This window comes from Ischnura elegans, chromosome 1 (assembly GCF_921293095.1).
Source record: "Ischnura elegans chromosome 1, ioIscEleg1.1, whole genome shotgun sequence".
Lineage (NCBI taxonomy): Eukaryota > Metazoa > Arthropoda > Insecta > Odonata > Coenagrionidae > Ischnura > Ischnura elegans.
In genome coordinates, this window is record NC_060246.1 from 38,871,545 (window position 1) to 38,885,248 (window position 13,704).

At 34.9% G+C, this 13,704-nt stretch overlaps 2 protein-coding genes across 6 annotated transcripts in view; both read right to left on the reverse strand.

The window, feature by feature from the left end:
- LOC124158962 (leucine-rich repeat-containing protein 40-like) overlaps positions 1-5,210 on the reverse strand; it is a 30,607-nt gene extending 25,397 nt beyond the window's left edge. The window contains exons 1-4 of one of the 2 annotated variants that reach the window (XM_046534417.1): positions 4,880-5,210; positions 4,582-4,775; positions 4,291-4,497; positions 3,162-3,285 (exon numbers count right to left, since the gene is read on the reverse strand). In XM_046534417.1, coding sequence (XP_046390373.1) covers positions 3,162-3,285; positions 4,291-4,497; positions 4,582-4,775; positions 4,880-5,045 — 691 coding nt within the window. In that variant the 5' untranslated portion in view covers positions 5,046-5,210. The remainder of the gene's footprint in view (positions 1-3,161; positions 3,286-4,290; positions 4,498-4,581; positions 4,776-4,879) is intronic. The other variant, XM_046534408.1, reaches the window with a different exon arrangement.
- A 1,535-nt stretch (positions 5,211-6,745) lies between these two features.
- The window catches only part of LOC124158991 (cyclin-G-associated kinase), a 47,576-nt gene continuing 40,617 nt past the window's right edge, over positions 6,746-13,704 (reverse strand). For all 4 annotated transcript variants that reach the window (XM_046534463.1, XM_046534471.1, XM_046534481.1 and 1 more), the window contains one exon: positions 6,746-9,321. In XM_046534463.1, coding sequence (XP_046390419.1) covers positions 9,211-9,321 — 111 coding nt within the window. In that variant the 3' untranslated portion in view covers positions 6,746-9,210. The remainder of the gene's footprint in view (positions 9,322-13,704) is intronic.

Below are 13,704 nucleotides of genomic sequence, written 5' to 3' on the forward strand. Positions count from 1 at the left end.
CAAAACAGATATCAGTTAACAATTTAGGAATTACACTATAAATCTCTCTAGTCACAGTCACTGACAAGGGATATCTTCTCAGGATATTTTGTTTCTCCCTACTTGCCATTCGAATTCATCTGCTTAGTTGGTGCTACGCTACTTCGAAATGAGTGGGTAAGTAGCCTTCTCTTTAGGACAAAAAATTTAATGGCACAGTCATTTGGTCATGCTTCACCCTCTGCAGTCGATTCTGCATACACCGCATGCCATAGTGTCAGCTCCGAACTTCACCTCGTTCGAACTGTTCTGTGCTTTCCAGCGCGATTTAACTTCAAGTCAGTGAGTGTTTTCATTCTGGGTTTAATAAAGTCAGTTTTCATGTTCATTTGTTTCATTTTTACTTGCCATGGAATCATGGACCTTCCGAAGAAGCAGGTGAGAACATTAAAAGATGGAATGAAAGTAATTGAGTAAGAAGAAAAGAATCAGCGGGAGAAGTGCATTAATATTGCAAAATGCATAGGGTTGTCCACTAGCACACGTCGGTAGGAGTTGGGGTAGAGCGAGCTACCTGGTGAAAACAAGAAGTTGGACGAAGTTGAGTATCGGGTGGGCATGCCGCTGAAATGCTGTTTGGTAGATAAGAATCATTTATAAGATTTACATCAGACAGAAATCCAACGTAGCAGGGTAAGTGTCGAGACAGCATGTAAATATTTTTTGCTAGGTGATGTGTTCCCTTAGAATATTTGAAAGAGGTATTAGTCGCATCAACAAAATGCCCAAAGTGTTTCCATATAATTCAAATATTCCTTTAATCGACTAAATTCCTATGAATCCTTTAAAGAATATCACAATTGCTCGCCAAAAATCCTGCGTATCCTGGTACGTAGGCAACCTAGTCAAACATTCCTGCATCGGTCGTTCTCCCACGTTCATTGTTTTTTTTTCATCCATTCTCTGGAAAAACAATAAATCGAAGTTCCACTGTATTTATTTCTTACTAAGAAAAAGTGTTTTTTGCAAAAAATTATATTTTCTACATTGTTATACATGTTCTTATTTTTAGTTCCTGTGAAAAACATTGATTTGTAAGTTTTTTCATTTTCGAATTATAGCTAAATTTTTCTATTATCACTTACACCGAAAAAAATTTAGCATTAGGGGGGGCAAAAATTAAGATTCCATCACAGAGTGATCAAAGAGTTACTCAATTGGGGAAGGAGGCCAATTGGAGCATCTAAGTAGAGCAAAGCCGAAGTTAAGTGTGAAGACTTAAATTCCATGCAGCAAAATACCATTTTCAAGTCAAATAATAACAGGAATGGTAAATCCCACTCTTCAGCTGATAAACAACAAAAATATGACGGAAAAAATAGCTACACATGAGCCTTGACCTGGGAAATCCTATGTAGTGCAGATAGGGTGCTACGTAACTGCCAGCTCAAAAGAAGAACATCAACTGTATCACATCAAGACACGGAGAAGTAGGCTGTAACTATGCATGCATTCTCTGATGGACATAATATTTTAATTGACGAAACGCAAGAAAGATTTTATCACCGACGCCTAATGTGCAAGGCAATCGAAATTGAGAAATACCTCCAGAATGTTAATTGAGCAGATGGCATTAAACTTAGCCAGACATAGAAGAGAACCTTTCTAAAGAAGCAATGGCCTATATGTTTCCAGAATGTTTTTAACAATGATTCACCTACCCACAATGGTTCCCACCCAAGGAAAGGGCAGAGAGATCCCCTGACGTCAGGGTCACCCCTACCCGTAGCACTCCAGTGGAGTGAGAAGGGTTGTCAAGTATATCAACGAATTCCACCATTCAAATTTTTTATTCATCGCATGATGATGCCCCCTGCAATGGCCGCAAAAGCTCCCTTAAATAAGCATAATATGCAGCTGCTCCTGAAAGCCTCCAAATACAAATGCTCTGCCATTAATTTACCAAGCAAGTAGTATTGATTAAACATTCCAAAGGACTAGTATTGAAGGATCCTGTGTTTTCAGGAAACACTGATTCAAGTGATCCTAAAAAAAGAAGTTCTACTATCATTTCATTGCTTTAAGTAAGAAAATATTTTATGCACACAGTATTTCCATCAAGAGGAGTATCAATAGAACTAACGGCCATAAATTAATATCACGTCAAGGCTGCAGTAGTAATGGGGTGTTTTGGGGTTCAAACCCCTTCCCCAAAATTTTAAGGAGATTTTTCAAGTGTACATGCTCCAAATGAACCCTCAAAAACGTGTTCCCCTTCTAAGTGTCTTGCTTACTAAGCACTGTTGTCATCACCTTAAAAATAATGGTTATGGCCTTGTATCAGGCCCAGGTCTTGAAAATGAGGTTAGAGATCACCTTGCAATTATATACTATATTGAGGTTTCTAATACTATGAGAAGTGGTTATTATATGGCTTAATCATTAGGGAAAGGAATTCCAGCAAGCAGCAATGGTGAATAATAATAATAATTAGTTGTAATGGTCATCCAAATTAATCTCTTAACAATAACTTAGTCGCCAAAATATCAATATGTAACTTATTTATGAATGGCAATTTTAAGAACCCTCCACTCAACACAAGGCATTGATCTTACTGTTCAATTAATCCTCTCAAGTGAAATTACATAATGGAAAATATTATATCAAATAATGAATAACATTTCCTCTCAAATAGATTATTAAATTGAAAATAATGTGCTGAATGAATAAATAAAGAATTTTATTTACCTAGGATTTTACAGGGCATATTTATGCTTTCATCAAAAATCCAGTCAGCAAAGAAAGTTAACATTAATGATGCACATCAATGATGTACCTAGGTAATAATGTTAATGTGCATTTACACCTTAATCATGAAAAGGTTAGAAGAACCCAGGAGAAGGCCTGTCACCAAAAAGCTTAAAAAAAAAGCGATGAAGATAAAGAGCTATGTATTAATCAATTTTCAAAATAAAGGAGGTAATTGAGGTGCCAACAAATTGAATTTGGGTGAAATATTGCATTCATAAATTCTAAATATTTCCATTTTAAATAAATTTTGCACCCACACCCAATAACTTGAAAAGTAACTGGTATAATAAAAACCTTAACTCAGATCTCAGAAAAATATGGTGCCAAATATCTGTTTTAAATAACCATGGACATGTGAATTAAATACCAACCCCTCAAATTTCCAATGTCCGGCGGAAGATCACTGATGTCATTATGTGACATGGACAATTGCTTTAAACGTGTTAAAAAGCCAACACCAGGAGGAACAACCGTCAATTTGTTATGTGATACCTCCTGCAAAGTATAGCAAGGTAAATTCATCAAAATATCCCACGAGGTAGGTTAGTATAACATTAGTCCTAAATGCATGAAAAGCTTAAACATAGATTAAATGCAAACTCATCAGAAATCCATAAAAAACTTATCAGACGATAAAAATGACGGCTTAAATAATATATAAGTTGATACGTAAATACAAGAACAAAGATGATGACTATCTAGTGAAAACATCATCTTTGCTTGAGAATATAAAAAAAATCTACTAAGCTTGTTTTCTAATACAGTTAGACGAAAGCCATCATGGATTAAGTTAGAATACAATTTGAAAAGTCATATCATCTACGAGCCAATACTTTTACAGAAAATGTTAGTTTAGACCCAGTTCATTTTCAGATTGATTGGAAATTTTTTCACTATCTGCCCCTGGTTTGTTATTTTTTGCAATGGGTAACATGGATTGGTTCAATTAATTTTTCTGTGGAAATTAAAAAGTTGTTTATGTAATACATTTCTTTTCAACCTTAACATTATGATCTTCAGTATTCTGCCATGCCACACAGTATAACTTTTGAGAAAAAACATGAACTTAGGCAGAGGGGGAGGTCCTCCCCCCATAATATAAACTCACAATTACTTCCCTTCATAAAAGAAAACAAAATATTGAAAAATCGTAACTTTTCAAAAGATTTATCTGACAAATAAAGTTTTTTCAGTTATGAAAAGTGTTAAAATTAGTTAAAAATCTTCTACTTAGTGCCCTGTTTTTCAACAATTTTCTCCCCTGGTTTTGGACTCCCCACCCTTTTCTCCCCCTCCCCAAACGAAATGCCTGGCTACCTTACTGAACTTAGGCAAACACAAAAATACTGAACCTACATGTATTTAAAAAAAATGACACTTGAAGCCAGGGAGGATGAATCACAATATTATTAAACATTTTCATTGACCTTGTTGGCTTGAACCGCATTTGATTAGTGATATACAAATCAATAACTTATAATGATACTTGAAGGTATTTACCAAATTTTCGAGCATTATTAGATCACCAATTCCATCCGATGAGAGCGATTCAAGAAAGTTGTGTGAAATGGCAAGTGACTTCAATTCTCGTAGTTGAAAAAATTCATTGGGTATGTCAGTTAATTTGTTATAGTTGACGTTCAATTTTGTAAGACTCTGCAAGTTACCAATTTCACACGGCAAACTTTCCAATCCATTATCCTGTAACTGAATGACAAGGTAATTACATGAAGGAAAATAATTCCGATTGAAGGAATTCTGTTCAACTAGTTATCTAGGCCTTTCACATACATTTAATGTTGTTAGGGTGGAAAGGTTTTGTATTTTAGACGAAATTTTAGTCAAGCTGTTGGAGCTTAAATCCAAATGGTGAAGAGGCTCATGCTCCCACCACCGATCTCCATCTGAATCTCTATCTAGCTTGACATCAAGCAATCGTATTTCTGCCTCATCTAAATCATTGATTTCCCAAATTTTCTCTGGAGCTGAAAAGTTTTATTTTTCCGAGAAATTAAACACATCATCCACTAAAAGACACATGCGAAAACGAGACGAAAAAGTTATTCTCTTGGATGACTACCGCTCTAACCTGTTCCTAATCCTCTTCCTGATAAATTTAACTGTCCACTTCGACGTGCAAGCTTGATTAAGTGCGGTGATAACTCCTTGGCATCACATTCCTTCGTTTGTAAATGAAACACAGGGTTCAGGTCACTGTGGACAATTTTGGACTTAATTCCTTTATAACGAGACATTTTCTACTTCTGAGGGCCAGGTGGGTTTGCCACACTGATTTATGTCTCCGTAGGGCAGCGAGAAACTTTCCTTAGCACATATAAGGGCAACTCTGCCATCCTAACCGATGTAAACAACCGATCCGCAGTGCATAAAAAACACTTGCGGTTACCGATCGTGGGATTGCGGCGCAAAAAATTCCTAAAAAGAACAAATGACATTCCTTTCTCACTGCTTGTAGCGGGAATTTCAAATTATTCTACCCTTAGTACGTAGTACGTGTAAGTCGAGGTTGCGCGCGCCGCACGAATAAAACGTTCATCGCAAAGGTTCATCGTGTGGCATCAGAGGAACGTTAGAAAAATTGAGAGCGTTCTAGTATTTAATATATGGAAAATTTTTCGTTGTTTCGCGAAAACAAAATTGTTTTAGAAAAGAGAAAAAATAATGTGTAATTACAAGGCGTCTACCGATCGGCGTTTCTGCTATCTCGTTTTATTTTATTAGCATGGAGACGCAACAATCAAAAATGCACTTTTCGTTAACGGTTCTCTCCAGAAGCTGTTCGTAATTTTTCATTCCATTGCACGTTCTTCACAAATAATTTCAACAAAAATCCAGAAATCTACATTTGAAGTAAATACATAGCAGGGGATCAATTCAAGACCAAAATATGGAACTTTACTTTAGATATGACTTTATTGCATGCATGTAGACAGTAAAATTCATAAGGAAATGTAATTTAAGAGCTCCGGGTAAAACCAAGCTGTGGCACAACAAGGGGGGGGTTTTGGGGGATGAAACCCCCCCCCCCCCCCCCCCCGAGCTCAAAGAATTTATTAAGTTTAACGCATTTTACTGAATTGGATTGATATTACTAATAGAATAGTGTAAGGATGAATAAAATACCCCTCAGGGAACCGTAAAACTCACCAATTTGAACCATTTATCTTTAAAATTCCACAATTCGCACCTACTGCTTATCCTGGTGGGTATACCATACCCCCACACACCCGGTGTTAGTTTCACCTAAACCCCCCCCCCCAGCCTTAATTCCTAGCTGCACCCCTGAAACCAAGAAGGGTTGAACCTTCAATTCATGCACTGTAGGATTGTCAACATATGTTTTAGTATATCATGTAATGTATAGTTAACTTTCTTATCCCACTGCTCTGCTTAGCTCACAGCTTCTCACCAAACCCATCCAGTCCATCTCCAGCAGAAAGTCTTGAAGTCTTCAATTCTTCTAATGATTGCTTATGCAACAAGATAACAAAGACCTCTAAGAAGAGAATTTGATTTAACCATTTAACCACTGTTCTTTGGACTGAAATGAACCCCTTCATTTCACTCACAAAACTATATGCCAGACAAGCTATCTCTCTTTGAAACTATGATACTTTGAAGATTTTTTTCAAGGATTATTTTAATTTTTTTTCAGGAGCTAAGTCTTCCAAAATTTTGCATCCATTGCAAGCTCGGCCATCAGGGATTCTGGTCCTCACCCCAATTCCCATCATTTGAAGTTGAGACTGAATTATCAATTCAATAGAGCCTTCACAGCATTAGATATAAGATGCATATAGCTAAGGACTTGGAATACAAACAACAGAAATTAATTCCAAAAGTCTAAGATGATCCATTCAAACTTTTCTTCAAAAGTAAAACTGGCACAAGTACTATCCTTTTTTTACACGTATTGCAGAGAAAAAAATGCTCATTATATTAGCAAAAAAAATATTTTTATTCTTTAATGCCTTATTATATACATTAAAATAACTTTAAGGTTTACATGGGTTATCAACAGCAGTACTGAAATGCATTAAATGGATTCCATTTAAATTAAGGTTATGGCCACATGCACATATATATTCATACATATATATATACACATCCATAAATGTGATTATGCGACAGGATTACAGGGATTCAAATCCTTGGAGATTTATTCACTACCAAGAATGCATCAGGAATGTACTTCACTTTGTTATTATCAGAGCAACCAGTGAAATGATCTCTCTCTTTCTCCATTTCAAGAAGCTATTTCCATGAATTGCTTTCAAATTCTGATTCTTCTTCCAAGAAGAAAATCATTTACAATTCAATTATCATGACTAGCATTACTATGCCATATATAATCTCAACTGATCACAGTCATAAATTATTTACAATTTTTACATTTCTACTAATCATACAACTGGCAACACTGGTCTAAGCCATGACTTCAATGGCTAGTAATATACAATCTAGTATATACTGTATATAAATCCAAACAACTGGGAAAATGCTTTAGAACATTAAGATTTACATAACCACTTCATCCAATAGTATTGCTCACACTTAGTAGTTTACATAAATACTTAATAATTGGAAATGTACAATGTCAGCGCAATGCAACAACTTCTTTTACCTATGGTATCTATTTTTTACATTCCATAATCGTGTACTACTTTCTTTCTTGGAGTTAAGTAAATTCCATTGTAGCTGTAAAAGTTAAATACACTTTGTGTCATTTACAAATGCACGGTTATCAGGGTAATTCCACAGTGCATTTATAACTTTCATTAGTATTTCTCAGTGTAAAACTATAATTTTAAATTGCATAACTTGTAGTCAGGCATAGTATGCTACATGAGTAAAGAAAATATCACATAAATTGCAATTGAGTCACTAGGAACATAATCCGAAGACTTAAGCTCATAAATGGATTACCTTTAGTATTTTTACGGGGAATTCTACAGTACATATAATGAATATGAATGCCTTAGAACTCAGTGAATGTTTTTGCACCAAAATATAAGCACGTAACACAACATTACGAACTAAACATTAATTGACATAATTTGCAAATGATGTTACAACTTAACAAATAATAAGCTGACAATAAAAGCAATACAAATTACCATAAATACAGGGACACTTTAAAATGTATGACTTAGGCACACATGTTACACAAAAATAACACAAAATATTCAAAGAAAGAACCATAAAATATTTTAATAATGAATAAAAGAATAAATAAATTTCCACATTAGAGCAGGTAACAAAAATTACCCTTCCTACAAGAACTTTTTCTTTATGAATTTGGAAAATTAAACTTTTGATATGGTGATTTTATATAATGCAATACAAACTCACCTACTGGGAAAAAAAACGCATAAGCATTAATGATGACCAAATTCCATGAATTTCTGAAAGCGTAACTCATTAAATGTTGCCACCATATAGGGAAACCAACCTAAGAACACCAGACTCTTGTTTTCCCTCAGACACCATGAAGTTCATTTCATTTACACAATAGAACATGAAACATGCAAGTACTAAGCATTAACATCAAATGTTTATGGCATGCGATCACATATCAGTTTGATGTTTGAAACTGTAAAGACATCATATTCTACCAAAGAGTTTTCTCATCCCTTCATTTATGCCTAGCATCGAATACAAGAAGCATTAAGGACAATATATTTATTGACTGCATTAATTGACCTTGGAGCTACTTCTAATAAATTAACCACATGAGAAGAGATAAATTTTTTTATATTAAAATACCTGAATTACAAGATGGAGCATCTCTTAAACAAGAAGGTGTACTTGCTACATGAGCTTCCAATCAATACAGTTGAGGGTGGCCAGTTTCAAAGGGAAAGTCAAATGTAAGTACAACACTTAAAAAACCAACAAACCCAAGAGATCATGAGTTGATTCTTTTAGCTATTGATGCAATCATGATGAGAATTACCAATAGTTTCTTTCAACTGCAACACTACATTTCAACTTTGTTTTACGCTGTTCACAATGGCAATGGTTTATATTTGCCATTACATACTTGCAAATAAAATAAAACAATTAGGTACATTAAGTTGCATGCCTTGATGAGATAACCTCTTTTGACAATGATGGGTCTAGTAATGAATTATATCTTTCATAAATAATGTACAACAACGAGAATAATAACAAAGCAAATATAAAAACATTATGTTCAAAATACAGGCCACAAAACCATATGAGACCTTTATCACATTTGTGTATTTGGGAGAGAACTAACCAAGTGTGCAGTGCTGTTTAATTGTGGCAATAGCTTCTTTTCCTTCATACTTTGTCTTCTTGATTTATGTCAGAGATATGGAATGATAAGCGATATAATCACCATTGAACTTCAAAAATAGTGATTCTGCATCAATTTTAATTTCCAAACATTTGCTGCTGGCTGGCATCATTTTCAAAATCACTCCATGCATTGTTCAGCTCCATAAATATCAACTTTGCTATGTTTTCATTTGGTGTTCCAATTTGCTGTTCAGAAAAAGGTCATGATTGATATTAGATAATGTAGAAAACAATACAAAATCTTCGGCAAACTCTTAAGCTTTGAATAAAATGAAAACATCATCATTATTTGGAGAAATATTTCATGCCATGATATAAATTTGAAAAATAGCACTTATATTTAATTTAGAGATTATATCTATTTTGGCTCTTTCTTTAGTTTCAACTGGATGATTCAATTTTTCATTTTAAATAGAGCTGAGCAAACACCAAATTTTAAAATGAAGTCAAATTGGGCTAAAGCTCACGAGTTTAAGGTTGAGTTCGAATTGCAATGCCTTATTCATGGTGAATCAAAAACACAGTACTATTCCACAAAATTTATTTAAGCTGTCTACTAGTTTCAACGTTTACACCGTCATTATCAAGACTAACTGAGCAATAGCGTACAACGCCCAGCCTTATTTATCCAACAATAGTGTGAGGGAAGGAGGAGGAGGGGGGGAACTAAATGAGGAGGAGCATTGTTGGTTGGATTGGAGGGTCAAAACACAAAGTATAAAAGCTTGGGGGGGGGGGGGGGGGGCAGGCAGATAGAAAGTCGGGTGGTAACGAGGTTAATGGGAAGGGGAGGAGGAAGGATTATCAAGGAAGAAGTCAGATTTTAAAACAGTAGATAAAAAATTAGAACATTTGAATACAGTCATATCATTAAAAATTTCGATGTTACGTGCAAGTGTGCATTTGGTGATTTCTAAAATTTCTAAAATATCCAGTTTTACACTTCTGTCATGTACATGTAAAATTTTAATATTAAAATCACTGCTGTGGCCGGATTCGGACAGGTGTTTGGAAAAATGGGAAATGGAGTCTTTCAAACGTGTTGATTTTATTTGCAATGCCTTATTTTGCATTTTTTTGCAAAAATTATACCTATTAATTTAATTCCAGATTAACAACTTAATAGTCATAATTGAAACAAATGGAAAAACTAATTGATTTTGCATTTAATTCACTAATGAATACTCACTAATGTTTACAAAATAAAATGGTAAGGTGATTTTGGAGATGATATACGTAAAGATAAATCAAACAACACCATTAATTTAAGACGAACAACCACACGAACTTAGCTGCCTAAACAGCTACAATTGCTTTCACTCATCAAAAAATGTTAATCGTGGATGGGGTACCATAATTTAAAAACATTTTAATTTGCATACATGTATACTTCCTTGAATTAGCCCCACACCCAAGATTGGAATTTAATTTTTTTATCCCGAAGAGCTTGAACATAATTGTAATTTTCCATTCAACAACAGGGTTTATACCAACTTTCCACATCCAATATCCCTCATCCTTCTCTGATTTCCAGTCTTAATATTTTTAAAATTTTCCTGACTTATACCAATGGCAAAGCTGCCATTAGTGAGGATTTAAGGAAAAATGCAGCTAGGTACTAACAGTCAAAAAAGCATTTCCAAGAATGGAATGTTGTCACTTCTGCTCTTAAACAAAATTTGACTTTCTGTCGGTGGTTTCCACCAATACTTTGAAGAATTTGCAGAAAATTTTGAATGAATAAATTGACTTTTTGTATTGTTGTATGATATCCTAAGGCCGTAAAAATGAAGTTCTAGATAGAAGCATCATGTATCAAACATCAAGGATGTTCACCTAAGTCTGTTGCATTGCCATACCTTTTTTTGTAGTGCAACTTGAAAGAGGGCAAATGGGCATGAAAGTAAGCCTCATTCCGTAGTTCCTGGATGAGTGCAAAACGGCAGCATAACTTTCTCAGGTAATAATTTGGAAAGTTCATATTAAATATAGATAGCGTGGACCATTACAAAGGAATATAAATTTTTCTCAGTTACAGTGGAACCTCGTTAAAGCGAGTACGGGCTATAGCGACACCCCCGCTATTACGAGAGATAGCCGATGCACCGTCAATTGACCCTATAATAAGCGTGTTAAAAAATTCGTTTTTACGAGACCCTTTCGGTGTTGGTTCTCGCCATAGCGAGGGTTTCACCGCCGGAAGACTTTCATCAAGACTCCTTAACCTCTGTAATTGCTAGCGATCTGTTAGAAATGAAGTTACTGGAGTGCTCAGTCTCAAATTTATGTGGTAAACTGTCGTTCGATAAATATAATGATTGACGAAACAATGCTTTGCATGATTTTTATTCAGTGCGGCGCTTATAAATTGTTTGAATAGTTAATCGTTATTTGAGTAAGGAAATTTAGTGATGCAAAAAAACATCGCCTTTCGTCTGGATTTATGCTTACGTTTATCGGATAGATGTTTATCTGTCGCCGTTCACTCCTGTTCCTGTATATCTGTTCGCAACAGGTATATTGGCTATTATTTGTTCCACCTCCGGTAAAGCGACAATTCGCTATAGCGAGTGTTTATTAGTGCACCGTGGGGTGTCGTTATATCGAGGTTGCACTGTATTCTTCTGCTTAAACAAACTCATCATAAATCTGGTTCACCCGTCATTGACAAGTATTAACCTAGTGGGATTGAGCATTTTGTAAAAAAAACATGTTTCATCTAATTTGAGATTTGGTAAGTCCATGGAATCACTTTCTTTTATCACCATATTCCTACATTTTGCAAAATGTATTGGAATAAGTGATTTGATATTTATAAACAGCCATCTCTCTGACCTATTGGATAGCTTATAGAACAATATCAACCATGGATGAAATTCAAAAATTGTTCACTGAATTTTTCCTGGATGAATTTTGTGAAAATTCAGTCCCATTTAACTTTGTATTGGGTATACACCCAAGAACTACATAATACTATATTGCGTTCCCATCATGTCCTTGATTCTTCATATTTCCATAATTCAAAATTCTACATCTTTTCCAGCCCATTCCGCTGTATCATTTACAATGAAATTTTTCATCCCTATTCGAGAGCCTTGGATAGCATTTGGTCTCTAAAAAAGTATAATCATCTTGGAATACAATTCTCTTTCTGTGCTTCTCTCCCTATCTCGACAGATGGAGATATGTGCATCGTGAATAACAATTTCAAATTCAAGAAATTCTGCAATAGCCTTGATTTTTATTAAAACACGGATTTTTGACAGTGGACATCATACTTAAAATTTTTTTCTTCATTTCACCATGCAGATCATTTGAGTGCAGCCTCTTTTTATGGATTTGTAGGATCTCATTCAGTGGAATAGAAGCTAGTTAAAATTTTTATTGCATATCGCGAGTCAAGCATTATTGATTTTTTTTGTTCTGAGATTTCTTTGTCACTATAAATTTGCCATGATGTTGTGCTTGCGTATTTGTAAATTTATTTTTGCAATTCCGTGACTCAATAAATATCTCCTTTTTATTGTAATTGGATTATCTGCAATAAAGCTGTGTCAGAACGTATGTTTCTCATTCGTATGCATTAAACCTTGTCACCATTTGAGGATGAAAATAATGCTACCTGCAAAACTGGGGTGGGGTAGGGGATGGGATTATGCGGCAAGGCATCTGGGAGTCGGGATGGAGGAGAGGCCATTAGTTAATATCCCCAGCCACATATGTTCTGTGTAATTTCGGGTTATCTGCTACTAAAAGGGTGTCATTTGTACTATCAAGAGTCAGGAGTGTGCGGCACATCATCATCTTCTGGTGGTTTTCTTGAAATTAGAAGCTCACAGAAAAATAATATTTCTACTTTAGTTTTTCATCAGCAACAGTTTATTGTGACATCATGCCTACCCTTACTTATTCTGCTCTTAAAAATTAAGACATGAAAATATGACACCACCAACTAAATTGAGAATTACAGTGCAACCTCGATATAACGACACCCCACGGTGCACCAATAAACACTCGCTATAGCGAATTGTCGCTTTACCGGAGGTGGAGCAAATAATAGCCAATATACCTATTGCGAACAGTTATACAGGAACAGGAGTGGTGCGGCGACAGATAAATTTCTATCCGATGAACGTAAGCATAAATCCAGACGAAAGGTGATGTTTTTTTGCATCACTAATTTCCTTACTCAAACAACGACTTACTATTCAAACAATTTATAAGCACCTTACTGAATAAAAATCATGCAAAGCATTGTTTTATCAATCATTATGCCAATGCACAACCGACGAAGCCATTTTTCTATGCACTTAATTAGAGCATTTACGTAATCATTCCATTATTTTGGTATTTTCCACTGAAATTTCAAAAATTAACTAATAAAACTGTATTGCGGTTATTTAATGCCTCAAATGTTTCCATTGGTATACGTTTATTGTTCCTGTACATTAAGCGGCAGTGAATGTATAACATTCCTACCTTGGAAGACTTTTTCTATCAGATAATGTAATATCTTCATTATCTACGGTAAAAAGTTTGCTAAGCTTGAAAAATTATGTGATTAAAATT